General features: G+C 46.4%; 1 protein-coding gene across 2 annotated transcripts in view; it reads right to left on the reverse strand.

The window, feature by feature from the left end:
* Positions 1-408: 408 nt before the first annotated feature.
* Homer2 (homer scaffold protein 2) overlaps positions 409-14,744 on the reverse strand; it is an 86,667-nt gene continuing 72,331 nt past the window's right edge. Inside the window, exons 4-9 of one of the 2 annotated variants that reach the window (XM_051206652.1) lie at positions 12,697-12,789; positions 8,382-8,488; positions 4,746-4,902; positions 2,541-2,651; positions 1,583-1,663; positions 409-627 (exon numbers count right to left, since the gene is read on the reverse strand). In XM_051206652.1, coding sequence (XP_051062609.1) covers positions 439-627; positions 1,583-1,663; positions 2,541-2,651; positions 4,746-4,902; positions 8,382-8,488; positions 12,697-12,789 — 738 coding nt within the window. In that variant the 3' untranslated portion in view covers positions 409-438. Of the gene's footprint in view, positions 628-1,582; positions 1,664-2,540; positions 2,652-4,745; positions 4,903-8,381; positions 8,522-12,696; positions 12,790-14,744 lie in introns of both variants that reach the window. The other variant, XM_051206651.1, reaches the window with a different exon arrangement.

The following is a 14,744-nucleotide window of genomic DNA, read 5'->3' on the forward strand; positions in this document are numbered from 1 at the left end:
TGCATCCTGGGAAAAGATGCTCCCCCCATGTGTCTGTGCCTAGAATCTGCCGGAGAGTCACACACCCTGAATGCTACTCAATAGAAGGTGCCCAGTGGCCTGTTGTAAAGTATATTGATATTTGGATTAGAAAATACCTCCCCCCACCCCCAGTTCACAGGGTTGCAACAGCCCTTAAAAAAGATATAAACATCCCTGCCCTGACTGTAAACGGCTAAGGTAGACCAAGTTCTGGATTCCTGAGTCAGAAGCTCCCAGTTGTCCACAACCTCACAAGGCCAGAGAAGCATGGATTTTCTGTTCTGGAGGAGTGAGTGGACGGCACAACTGGTCTGGAGACAGACAGAATGCACCCACATTTACAGAGGCAACACACATGGAGAATGTCCTACGCCTACTTCGTCTCACACACACACACTCGCAACTCATGACCTAGGCCTAGTTATCTGTGCCTAACTTGGAGAGTCCTCGCCGGAAGTCGTGGAGGTCATCGATCTTTCCATCCAGCACCTCGAGGAAGCTCTTCAACTCCCCCTTAAGGTGGCGCTGCCGGTATTTGCTCTCCTCGATGTCTGTCTTTAGAGACCGCACTTTGTCTTCCAAGTTTTGGTTGTCTCTTTCGGCCGCCTGACAAGACAAAAGGGACAAGGGTCTGGAAAACAGCGGCGGATGGAGCCACCACTCAGAACAGTGCTGCCCTGAAGTGAGGGAGGAGGCCATATGGGGTCCTGACGCCATTGCTTTCCCAATGGCTCTCCAGAGGGAGGAGGATTAAAAGGGGTAGATAGCCAACAGCTGGCCTAAATACCCCAAGCAACAATGCAGACTGCAGAATCCTGCTCAAGGGGCTTCACAAAGACTCCAGCAGGGAAGCTCTGAGATCTGGGCCCCAGTCCTGGGTGGTCGGTGGAGGCAGCCTCTCATTTCTATCCTACCAAGGCCAGAGCAAATGGGGCAGTGAGTATGGCTTGCTTCCTTGGCCTCGGGCTGGCCTCCAGCCCTTTGTGAGGGAGGACTCCTACTGCCAAAGAAGAGCTTTATTCTGTGGGCATACCCCAGGACTTTCTTGAACATGTGCCCAGAAACTGATTACCAATACAGTCCTGAGTTGTGGGATTCAGTAAAGTGTCCCTTGTGTGTCAAGAGGACTGAAGTGAGGCGACTGCTGGTGTGTGTGTGTGTGTGTGTGTGTGTGTGTGTGTGTGTGTGCGCGCGCACGCGCGCGTGCGCGCGCATGTGCACATGTATGTATGTGAGTGAGAAGAAAGGCAGCTGGGGAGGGGTCAAGGTGAACTTGTCCCTGCCCCTGTACATCCAGGCTACCCATGTGCCTCTTTCCTCTGCAGAATTTTCTGTGGGCAAGAAACAGTCACCCACACTCTGTGCACAAGACCCTTTGTGTAAGTAAGAAAACCAAAAATCCCACCACTGTTGAGGCAGCCCCCAGGGGTGCTGGTGACACAAAACCACTAGCATTTTTTGAGTGGAAAGCCTCCTTTGATCCTCCTAGAAGTACAATTGAGGGAGAATGGAGAAAAGGAGCACACGCTGACTACCTCGAGGCCAACTCACATCCCCTTACCTCTAATTTCTCAGAGACATATTCACACTCGGACATGAGCTGAGGTATGATTTCACTTTGTTTTCGGAGATCTTTCAACTCCTGGGGGAGAGAGAAATTTTTAAAAAGACACACTCGAGAGCATGCACACATGTACACATACACACACACACACACACACACATACTCACAAGTGCATGCACGATTAAAAACATACTCTTGCAAACTGCTGAGCTGTGTGTACACTAGTGGGTGCTGTTCTCGGAGTCTGTCTTGCTCACATGAGTAACTGTGGAAGGATGTCCCTCTAAAGTGTCAGATGTCTGAGGGTGTAGTATATTAGAAGCATCACTGCATGAAATCTGTACACACTGTAAATTGCTATTTTGTAGTGGGGAAAACTGAGGAGGTTTCGTTAACTTGCCCGTGTCCCAGTATTGTGTGCTTAACTTTCTGCTTCCCAGAATATAAATGACTGTGAGAATGGAAATTCTAGTTGCGTGACTTGACAAAAGGATGCTGGAGGGTGACCTTTTAGACCATCCAGGGATTTTAGAAAGTTTCCACCTCCTGTTTTGTTTTGTTTTCTTCCCAGATAGCATCTTAAGTATGCCAGGCTGGCCTTGAAGAAGATGGCCATTGAACTCCTGATGGCTCCTCCTGCCTCTATACCGAGCTCTGGGATTATAGGTGTGTGCCACCGTAGTGGGTATCCATGGCACTGGGGATCAAACTCCAAGGCTTTGTGAATGCTAGGCAAGCACTCTACCTCCTAGGCTAACCCTAACCACCCTCAATTCTCTCTAGGGTGTCGTGGATACAATACTCCAAGGGGCAGCGTGGGGCTTTGGCTCTGGAAAAGCTGAACCACGATGCAGTTCAGGGTTCCAGGTCACCTGTTGTATTTATGCACAGAGATCACAGAGGTCGACATGCAAGGCCAGGGTCACAGGGCCCCCACTCAGAGCTCTCCACTCACCATGTCCTTTTCGCGGAGCTCAGACTCCAGCTCCTCAATCCTGCTCTTCAGCTGGGAGTTCTTCTCCTTCTCCCTGTTTATCTCGCCGCACTGTTCTTCCAGCTGCTCAATCTTAGAGAACATGACAATTCAGGTGAGGGTGCTAACTTAGTCATTAAACATGAGTTTGCCATGACTTCTTTTATGCTTGTGTTCCAAATGAGCCATAAACTACTCCACTTCTATTACCCTATGCTGTCTGCCCCTGCTTGCCTGAGATTTGTTACTTAAGCCCAGTAGGGCCAGTAAGTCATGAAACCTGGCCTGTGTGCTGGGATTCTGGTTTTCTCCTATGGCTACATGGGAGTTGGTTCAGGATTGCTTTATGTATCTGCCACAGGCCAGGTGTCCCCTGGATTGATCTGCTGTCTCCAAGAATGGCTTTGACATCATTTCAATCATGCTCTGAATTCCTCGGTTTCATCAAGGGTTTAAGATGGCCAAGTAGGATTTAGCAACGCTACTGGACAGGAAATCAAAGACATCTCAATCACTGCATATCAAGATGACCCCACCCACCGATACACACAGAAGGGTTTTCTGGCTGGGGAACAGTGTATGGGGGTACTGTCCTCAAGACTGACTAGTAAACTCCAAAACTGCATCTGTCCATGGGCCTGGCCCTGCAAAAGGGACAGCCAGGCAGAGGGGAGTACAGAGCCCGCATATACGGACACTGTCATCAGCTGTTTAGCGTTTCTTGTGAGCAGAGTGGAGCCCATTTACAACCCAAAGCAGACACACTGCATCACCACATTCAGACAATGCCAGTCCATGGCACGAGGCCTCTTTTCAGTGGTGGCTGCAACACTCTGGGGACCTGAACCCTCAGCCCCACTGACACTAATGATCCCAACCCCTATCTGCAGCCTGGAAATCAAGCACTCAAAGAACGAGCTCATCCCAGGGAGACACGCGCCTGCCCAAGCTCCGCCTGCCCAAGCTCCGCCTGCCCAAGCTCCGCCTGCCCAAGCTCCGCCTGCCCAAGCTCCGCCTGCCCAAGCTCCGCCTGCCCAAGCTCCGCCTGCCCAAGCTCCGCCTGCCCAAGCTCCGCCTGCCCAAGCTCCGGGTGCCATCTCCCCACGCCTCAGTGCAACACTTTGGCTATAGCATTCAGATCAGAGCAGAGTAAGAAAATCAGCTCTTCGCTTGAAAAGGAGGAGCAATCAATCCCTCAGGCAGGCAAACCAGCCAGGGCTCAGACAGGAACATGCAAAATCAGCAACTGGCCCAGTGCCCTGTCTGTCAGCATGCTCATGGGGGGGGGGGGTAGGGTGGGGAGGTGGGGGGGATTGAAAATGAAAATGACATGAGGCAGCTCTTCAGATAATTAGCACTCAAGGAGGGTGGTGAGGTGGGGCTCCAGCTCAGCGGCTATGCCCAGGCCAGTCAGGGCAAGGGAAACATGGGGATCAAGGGATGGGTCCTGGACACCCTGTACTTACTGCGGGGCATTCTCTGGAGCCCCATGGACGCACACATTAATCAGTCTAAAACCCGAGAAGCTCTACAGGGCCATCTGAGCATCCCAAACTACCACATCAACACCGCAGAACAACAGGTAAGAGGGACTCCAGGGCTGGTTACATGGAAATTGAGCAAAATTTAAACCTCAGCCATCAAAGGAGCACAGAAAGCATAGCAGTTGGCACTCGCCTTTCTCCTCTCCAAACTCTCCTCTCCTCTCCTTTTTTCTCCCAGATTTACACTTTTAGGACTAATGCCTTAGATGGGAGCAGGGTTTCTGTGGAAATAGGCTCCTCAGCATTCCCAGATCAGTTCTCCCTTACCCTCGGGTTCCCTTTCCTCCACTGGAGAAGCCTACGCCACAGAGATGCTAAGGGAAATTCACCTAGAGTAAAAGGCCAGCCCGGGAGGAATACGGAGGGGGGGTGGGGGCCCTGAGTGGGGGCTCTGGTTCACTTATCCCTTCCTTAGCAACAGAAATTCAAAGTCACTAATTTACATCATTTACATCACTGACAGGGAAAGGTATTCAAGGAGGGGATAAAAACGTCTTTCTCCTGCCCTTCTCCTGCCCATGGGCTGAGGGCGGAGTGAGGGGGGTGGCTAAAGGGAAGAGAGGAAAGGGCCTTGGGCGGCTGTGGCTGCTGCCCTCCCACTCAGCTGGCCAGGCCCTCTGTCCTGCTGCGTGCTGGAGCCCACCTTGCTGCGGAGCCGGTCGTTCTCATCTCGGCAGATGGAGAACTGCTTCTTCCACTGCTCCACGCTGGCCACCGACTCCTGCAGGGCCACGGTGAGCCGGGCATTGCTCTCCCGCAGGGTCTGCAGCTCAGTCTCCCACTTCTTCACATTGGCTGCACTGTAGGGGTGACGGGCGTGCACAATGGCAGAGATTAGGAGCAGTGTCCCTCACACCGCACCTCAGTCTGCTGGGGAATGGGAACTCTGTCTCTCCTCAGCTCACCCCAAGGAAGCTCGAACTCTTGCCTACCAGTCAGCACCAACTGCCCAGAGGGACTGGAGTCTCTCTCTAGTGTGTCACCTTACCCAGTCCTTTCCTTAAACAGCCGCCTTGAAGTGGGGCTGGAATAGCTCTGTTTAAGAGCACAGACTTACATGCTCAGAGAAGACCACTAAACAGGAAGCAGGCTCTCAGCACCTCCCTTTGACGCCCCCCCCCCAGCGTTCATTTCTGTGACTTAGAGACTTAGAGAGTCCAGGTGGTTGCTTTGAATGAATGTGACCCGAGGTGAGGGAGCGCCCAGGTCAAACCCACAGCAAGTTCTGCTGACAGATGAGCCACAGCTCAGGCTGTAAGGGACTTGTCACACAGGCATGGGGACCTGGGTTTGATGTAAAAGCCAGGGCAGCAGTGCATGTTTGTACTCTCCGTGGTGGGAGGCAGAGGCAGGGGGATCTCTGGGGCTGGCTGGCTGCACAGTCTACATGATTGGTCAGTGTAGGTTCAGGGGGAGATAACATCTCCAAAACAAACAAGCAAAAGCCAAATCGCCATAACAAACAAAATGGGAGCTAGGCATAGTGATGTACACCTTTAATCCCAGCACTGGAGAGGTAGAGGCAGGTGGCTCTCTAAAAATTTGAGGCCATCATGGTCTATAGACTGAGCTCCAGGACTATAGCCAGAGCTACAGGGAGACCCTGTCTAAAACAAAACAGAACAACAAACATGGGGCTAAAAGGTGGCTCGTCAGATAAGTGATTGCTGTGAAAGCAAGAGGACCAGAGTTCAAATCCTCAGTACCCATGTAAAAGCTGGGCTGTGCCTGTAATCTAAGCTTTGAAAGGCAGAGACAGACAGACTGCAGAGACTGGACAGTTAGCCAGCCCAGCTCAGTGGTGAGCTTCAGATTCCAGAAAGAAACCTGGACTCAAAAAAACCAGGTGAAAAGTGACGTCAGCAGCCCCCTCTGGTTTCTGTATGTACATGTAAGGTGCGTGTCACCCCACATACATGCACATACCACCCCCCACACAAGACACACACAGTAATTCCAAGTGTATGTCTGTCTCTGAGGTAAATGATTCCTGAGGAACATGCCAAGTTGACTTTTGGTCTTCACATATATGCATACACAGCATACACTTGCTCACACTCGCATGCACCCACACGTGCGCGCACGCACACACACACACGCACAAATTCAAATGCATGCACACCTGCATACACAGCACACACATACACAAAGAACATTTCTACCCAGCTAAGAAATATCCATTTTCTAATAACTAAACTTATCTGAACAATATGTTATCTTTCTATATACTGCCTCATGAATCTATGATGTGATTGGGAAATGCATGCTTTTGGTTTTAAATGCCACACTGAATAAAAAAAAAACAGTAAAATATCTTGATCTGATGGATTTTACAGGTGACAACTGAGAATTAAGCTGATTTAGGGGAATGGCTTCATGGCTATTCCTTTAATTTGCTTTTCACTGAACTTGCAATGGAAAACATTTATTTTTGGGAGCTGGAATATTTTCATCTGGGCATCCCACTGTGACTTAAACAACCAAGAATAGGTAAGAAAGGGGACTGGTCGGTTTTGTCTTTAAAGCACCTAAAAAGAGCCAACATCCAGACGCAGAAGGTGGGCTCTGAAAGCCTCTTGTGCATTGCAATTTCTAGGTCAGCTCACAGGATCTAAGTTCCAAACAGCAGCCAGGATGCTGAGCCAGGGCAACGGATGGCAGCCCTTCTGGGAGCTCCAGCTGGGGCTGGGCTGCAGCTGGCTGCAGAGGTAAGTGAAAGCAAGGCAGTACTGGGAGACACAAAGGTTTGCTGCAGCCATGTGACCTCGGGAAGGGAGTCACTTTACTAACAGTCCAGTGGGGGAATTCAGACAGGGCAGGCCTGAAGGTGAGAGGACTCTGACATGAGGAGTCTGGTGAGAGTAGACAACCTCCGTAGCCACAAGGAGGAGACTGAGGGCCTCTGGCCAAAGCCCTCACCGGGTGAGCACAGTAATTCTGAAGGTGCCAAGCCAGTCCTGAAGACCCAGAAACACAAGAATAGCTTGTGTTGCCATTTAAAATTTAAGTCTTCTTGATATCCGTTTGGGGATCGTGTTAATATACAGAACTACTCAGAAGAAACAGATACCTGAGAACTACCCTGGCTTCTCACCACTTTCCACTGAAGGCCGCTTGTGTTCATCACATGTTATATTCATTTGATGTCACGATGTGTGCAATAAATATGTTAGCTATAAATACATTTTTAAAGATTTGTGTTTTTACTTGTGTGTGTGCCACATGTGTGCCAGGGCTCTCAGAAGCCAAAGGAAGAGTTGATTCCCTGCAGCTGGAGTTATGGGCAATTATGGTAAAGCAGAGGCAGGAAGATGAGGAGTGCAAGGTTACCCTCAGCTACAGAGCAAGTTCAAGGGTACCCTCAGCTACAGAGTAAATTCAAGGTTACCCTCAGTTACAGAGCGAGTTCAAGGTTACCCTCAGTTACAGAGCGAGTTCAAGGTTACCCTCAGCTACAGAGCGAGTTCAAGGTTACCCTCAGCTACAGAGGGAGTTCAAGGTTACCCTCAGCTACAGAGGGAGTTCAAGATTACCCTCAGTTATAGAGGGAGTTCAAGGTTACCCTCAGCTATAGAGCGAGTTCAAGATTACCCTCAGTTACAGAGTGAGTTCAAGGTTACCCTCAGCTACAGAGCGAGTTCAGAGCTTATTAGGCTAAGATCCTGCTTCATGTCCTCCTGAACATTTCTCAACAACTTTATCCCCATGTGCTTTATGATTCTAGTTAACTTTATAAAGGAATCCTCTTTAAAATGTATTTTTTATATATAGGAATAGTTTTGATTCAATGTGTGATTTCATATGATTTTTCATAGTTTTAGATTAAAAACAAACAGAATTGGAGTTTACTGAAGGGCATTTTAAACACAAATCTGAAGCACGGTGGTCAACAGAAAGAAAGGCACAGGACACTTCAGAGAGTGGGTGTGGGCTCCTCAAAGGGAGCTGACATTTCTTAGGGTTTTACATACTTCTCTTGGGTGTCTAACTCTTTCTTCTTATAGTTGAATAAATGATAACTGTTCCTCTTCAAAAACAAGACTCTCTAACACACACTCACACATATTTAATCTACACATCCTCACACTAACACACTCACACACGCTGACTAACAGACAGTGAAGACAACTGGTCCTCCTGTGATGAGGAGATAAAATGTGATGCTCCAAGGAGGACAGTCGTCACTTCCAGTTCCTGAGATGCTGCTGCTTATCACGAAAGGCTCCCAGGAAAAGCAGAGCATGGAGAACAGAGAGTGTGGATTTGGAAGCAGCCTCACCTCTGTGTCAAGGCGATCTTCAGTTTGTCATTCTCAGACTTGAGGTGTGTGTCAGCTGGACTCGCATGTGAGGCCTTCTCATCATCTGTCCCATTGACGCTGGATGCCTGAGTGGAAGATGGGGTTTCACACCCAGATTCCTGGCCAAAGTGAATTATCTTCACATGTTACTACTTCTCCTTACACTGGCAGCAAATTAGGCATAATGAGAAAGCGTGTTTGTGAGTCTGGACAAACCAACTCATTGAACCAGAATACGGTGTAGAGTAATCAGCTAAAGGCCGACCAAGGCCATCAATCCCAGGGCCTAACAGCCATGCCGGAGTTCATAAAGTCTGCATTTTACTGACAAAGTAATACCTGGGACCACCACTCGGAGCTTTTAAACTCAAACTTTATATCCCTATTTTCTGTGTTCAATTCCTGCCACGCTTGACTATTTGGTCTCCTTAGATACCCTGGACAGAAGTTACAATTGTCAAAGGGATTGCTACAAACAATAGAAAGCCTGAGGATTAGTGAATCTGTGAGGATATAGAAACAGTATCAGAAGCAGAGATGATGTACAGATCCCAGGAATGGAGTGCTAGATCAACATATTTATTAAAAACAGAGAAACCAGATACAGTGTTTGCTGGCTTCCATACTGCTTAGCATTCTTATGAATATCCTGAAGTGGTTTTTTGTAATAAACCAAACTACCAGGAGGAAAAACCTCATCCATTCTTGAATAAGATCTTAGATCTTATTTAGCCTCTGACAGACACAAAGGCAAATAAAGGCAATGGGAAGAGAATAATGTATAAATTTGACTAACTTAAATTTCTGCATTACAAAACAGTAATCATAAACAAAATTAAATTGCAAATCAAACCCCAGGGAAAATATATGCAGCAGGGCAGATATTAAAAGTGAAATTTAAAGATCTTTTCCATGTTGTCATTTTTTAATTAAAATTAAGATTTTATTTATGAGAGAGAGTGTGTGTGTGTGTGTGTGAGTGCACACATATAGAACATATGTATGTACATGCAGATATGTATGTGGAGGTCAGAGAACAAGTTTCAGGAATGCATTCGCTTTGACTGTAGTTACCTTGGACTTAACTGGTATCATTCAGTTCACTAGGCTAATACGGCAAGTGCTCTTACCTGCTGAGCCATCTTGATGGCCCAAAAGTCCTCAATTTGTAGTTATATACTGAAATATTTTTAAATGTATTTAGATTTCCTTGAAAACATAGGACAGAGAGCAGAAGTAGGGGCCATAACAAAACAACTGGTCATTGAAGTTCATTATACAGGATATGCCCAAAACTCCCACATAATTAAAAAGTATGTAAAGCCAGCAGCTGTGGCTGTCTGACCAAGCCTTGCATGTGATCACACCAGTCAATAGTCTAGCATGGAGGAGGGAGTGCGAGCCCCCATCCCTAACTGAGGAGCTGCTGGCAGATAATGGCCTCTGGAGGAGGGAGAATCCGTTCTCTTGAAGGTTGTGGTCACTGGTAGGTCAGGCATGCTCCAGTGGACAGCCCCACACCCAAAAGTATAAGGGCAGCACAGACTGGACTTAGCAGGGTGGCGGTGGGGGAGACAGACACATGGGGGAGGTGGGGTGCACATGATCAAAATACACTGTATGAAATGCTCAGAGAACTAATTTAAGTATTGTATTCATGTTTAATGGTGTATTAAAATACGTAAAGCCCTTAGGAAACAATATATAAATACTTTAACTCTTTTAAAAAGGGCAGAAAAGCTATTGACAAAAGAAGAAATGCATAAAACCAATAAGCATAAAAGCATTTATTGTTTCTAGAAATGGAAAAAGCCAATGGAGGTACACTTTTTATCTGTGAAATCCCCACGTTTTCTTAGTGAGGTATGGGACTAAGTCATCATACAAAGTGGAATGTTACTTGGGCATTAAAGCAGATTTGAAAGTGAATACTGAAGACCAAGAGGGAATGATCATGACTTACAAAGAAAAAAAATGTACTAGTAAGGTAAAAATAAAGATATATATTTTCCAATACTGCCAAACTATCTTTCAATGGCAATACAGCACACAATTCATGCTTGTCTTCCAATGGTGGGGTTTGAACTCAGGGCCTTGTGCTTATTAGGCAAGTATTCTACTGCTGAGCTACAACGCCAGCCAAAGAATGGGTGGGCTTTCTTTCTTAATAATATGCTATGCTGTATTTCTTTAATAGCCACACAGAGAACCTGTGTTTTTGTAACATAGCTGTATAACAATTTTCAAGTATTTGGAAAACTTGGTCAGAGTGCTCATTCATGGAAAAGATTCGGGAAAATAAGGATCTGATTGTTCAAAAAAAAAAAAAAAAAAAAAAAAAAAAAGAAAGAAAGAAAGAAAAGAAAAACAGACAATAAAGTATCAGCAAGGATGAACAAAAACTTATTTCTACTTAATATCTTATTAGATACATTTATCCAACAAGATAACCATAAAGCGAAATCTTTTAGATAAATTCAGATATTTAAATTTAAAGACAGTGTGTTAGAACTCTCTTCCAGGAACCATTTCTGTAGCTGTAAACATGCCCATTAGGGCATGGGGGCTGGAGAGATGGCTCGGTGGTCAAGAGTGCATATTACTTTTCCAGAGGACCCCAGGTCAATCGTTGGCACAATTATCAGGTGATTTACAACAGCCTGCAACCCCAGCTCCAGTGAACCTCATACTATTGGTCGCCTTGGCCATCCCCAACACCTGACACACAGATACACATACATATGACTAAATATAAAATTTTAAAAACCAAAGAGAAAATGTCTATAGTTTCTACCCACATTACCATTTCAAGAACTTACCTATGTGACGACTCAGTAATAACGTCATAAAGCAAGCTGTCACTTGGATTAAAGACTATTGAGAAAGGTTCAGGGAAGTTCCCATCTACTTGAACATATGCATAGCATATATTCAGTCCCATAAACTCACCTGAGCGTCTTTTCTATGGTGAGTCCAAGACAAAGTGTGGGCATGCACCTCGACAGACCTAGGTCCTGCCTGTGTGGATCATCCCAGCCCCAAGTCTGCCGGCAAAGCCAGGGCCCCTGCGGACTCTCACCCAGAGTGGTGGCTGAGGGTTCTCCCGCCCATGGCTCTGGCTCCTTGACCTCTTTTCCTTACTTCCTAGGCTTTGGCTATTCTGTTTGGCTCATGGTCAAGTTGAGTGTTGAACATGACTATTTCAGGTCCTGGCCTTCTGGTTCTTTCTTGGAGCTGTCCCCTCCAGCTAGTCCTTTCTCTCTTATACCACAGCTACTCAGGCCAAGCCATTCTTCCCCCAGCAGCCTCCTGAGACACATCCTGCAGTACACTCCTACACCATCCTGTCAACTCCGCATCAGGAGTCATATAGTAACTCCGATGTCTACTGACCACCTAGTTAATGAAATGGATGGCAAATAACAAGGATTCCTGCTCATGACACCTCCAATTTTTGTCTCCAGGCCCGATGCAGAAGGGTACAAGGCAGATGTCCAGGTTGTCTGGCTCAACCATCACATTTATTCCAAATCCCATGTTTGCTCCCAGAGGCTCTCTTTCTCTACTTATAAGATGGTCAAGCCTTCTCTCACCAACAAGGACACCAGTAATTTTAGATCTCAGGTTAAATGGGTCCTTCATAAGCCATTATTATCACACTTTTAAGCAGACAGGCTACTCAAATCCTGGCAAAACCAGATCTCTTTGGACTTAGAGCTTGAGGAATAGCACCTCCCACCTGTCTGTTAAGCACTTCCGCCAGGGAGCAGGAGGTGCATGCAACACTGTAGAGCATCCCACCGGGAACTTCCCAACGGTCACTAAACATTGCCCCACCACTTACCCTGCCTGTCCTCAAGGTTGCCAGACTCCAAGAAAGCACAGTCCTGCCCTTAACCTAGCATGATGGGCCTAATACAGACACTGTGCACTCACCAAGCCCCGCCCCCTCTTGCAATACTGACACAAAGCCTGGTCTTAAATAGGCTAAGTAAGCATTCTATCACCATGATACACCCTGACCTTTAAACATAGTGACTATACATCCTTCCTGGCCTGGAAACTATTGATTGTATCAATAGTTTTCTGTCAATAATAAAGTACTACATCTGAGAAATTCCAAAGTCTCAAAAAAACATGTCACTTCATCTCCCTGAGAGCAAACTAATAGTTGAAAAATTGCCTTCAGAATGCCCTGTGGCTAAAATTACCTATTTCTCACCAAGAGTGACAGGAAATAAGGAATCGCAATTACTGATCACACTCATATTTATTTCAGGAACAAATTACTTACTTGGGAATGATTACTTGAGGTCTCAATTTTCTCCTGGGACTTGTCTCTGGCTAGCCTGGCAGCTTCTTTTACCTCCTGGAATTTCTCTGCAAACTGAACATGCAGAACAGTTATTAGGACTTATTTTAATCTTATTCCTGGCCATATGCAGAAGTCACCTTTATTATTTTTGTATCCATTTTAAGCCTATCAATTCCATTCAAATGGCAGAAAAATCTTTGTCATTAGAAGAAAGATAAGAAATCCCTTTTTCCAATAAACACTGCTGGCCAAGGTCAGATTGGAAGCTTCAAAGTTACTGATGCTAGCTGGATGCAGTAACTAAGAAAGCACAAATCTGAAACCCTTCAGTTAACAGTACCTAACGCAAAGGTGACACAGAAATATAGCCCCTTCACTGGGAAAATCCAAACTCCACTGAAGGAATCAGGAACTTGGAAGTTAATGCCATGCAAATGGAAATGAGGCTGAGTTCAGTGGTGCATACCTAGAACCTCAGAATTTAGGAGGTTGAGGTGACAGAATTAAAAGTTCAAAGCCAGCTCATGCCACATATCCAGGGCAGCCTGATATAAACAATTAGACCCCGGCAGGCAGCAGCAACCACAAAACAAACACCTGAAATGTTGGGGTTGGGGGGTAGTTTTAGGCACAAAATAGAAAAGTGCAGACTATGATTAGATCTTTAATTGTCACACAATTTGCTTTTAAATGATTCAGCAAGATGGACAAAATGTGACAAAATGCTAACGTGATGGTTAATCTTCACTGTCAGCTTGAAACGATTTGCAACCACTTAGGAGACATACTTCTTTGCATGCTGTGAGGGCATTTCCAAAGAGGTTTAACTGAGGAGGTAAGATACACCCTGAATGTAGATACCATCCTATAGGCTGGGATCTGAGAATATATAAAGGGAGTAGGTGCTGAACACCAGCATTTGTCTCTCTGCTTCCAGTCTACAGACTCAATGGGACCAGCCAGACACTTCCTGTCTACAGACTCAATGGGACCAGATAGGCATTTCCTGTCTTCTCTACCCTGATAGACCCCACCCTCAAAGGATGAGCCAAAATAAACCCTTCACTAAGAAAAAGAACCAATACAATGAAAACTGAAGTCTAGGTGATTGCAAAGGGTTTATTCATCGATGTCCTCTATTTTAAAAATGTTTTAATATCTCCACAATTTAAAAAAATCCTGAAGTCAGGGCGAGAGAGCCGGCTCAGCAGTTACGAGCACACGCTGCTCTTGCAGAGGACCTGGGTTTGGTTCCCAGCACCCATGTCAGATGGCTCACAGCCACCTCAACTCCAGCTCCAGGGAACCCACTGCCCTCTTCTAGGGTCTCTGTGCACAGACCCACACTCAGATACTCATACACGTAATTTAAAGGGAACATTTAAAGAACCTTTTTTTTTTTTTTTTTTTTTTTAAAAATGTGGTGATATACTGTTTGTGATCTAATAAAGCTTGCCTGAAGATCAGAATGCAAAGCCAGCCACAGCCATAGAGGCCAGGAGTGGTGGCACACACCTTTAACTCCAGCAGCCACACTAGTTAGCCATAGAGGCTGGGCGGCGGTGGTGTTCACCTTTCATCCCAGCACTAGGGAGGAGTATAAGACAGGGGCTCAGGGTCTCATGCAGCATGCAGTCTCCAGCCACTCTGAGGACAGGATTGCCCCAGCCTTGGTGAAGATGAGAGCTCTCTAGTGGCTGGCTGTTTTGCTTTTCAGATCTCCAGCTTTAATCCCATTTCTGTGTCTGGGTTTTTATTATTCATGACAGTAATCCTGTCAGTTACTGGCTCATAGTCCCCGACTAGCAAGGGGACTGAGTTCACATAGCAGTTTGTTGTCAGTGCAGAGAAGGGCTTGATAGATAATGCTGGTATTATAAATCAGGAGAGGGCACAATGGCAACACCAAGAAACAAGAAAAGCCAGCAGGGACCAAGACCCTGACACCTCTGGGGGGTTTTCTGAGTGCTCATTTTGGGTGGGAACAAGCTCCCTTCTCTGAGTAGCAGTGGGAGCCTGTCAGAGAG

This window comes from Phodopus roborovskii, unplaced genomic scaffold, assembly GCF_943737965.1.
Source record: "Phodopus roborovskii unplaced genomic scaffold, PHOROB, whole genome shotgun sequence".
Lineage (NCBI taxonomy): Eukaryota > Metazoa > Chordata > Mammalia > Rodentia > Cricetidae > Phodopus > Phodopus roborovskii.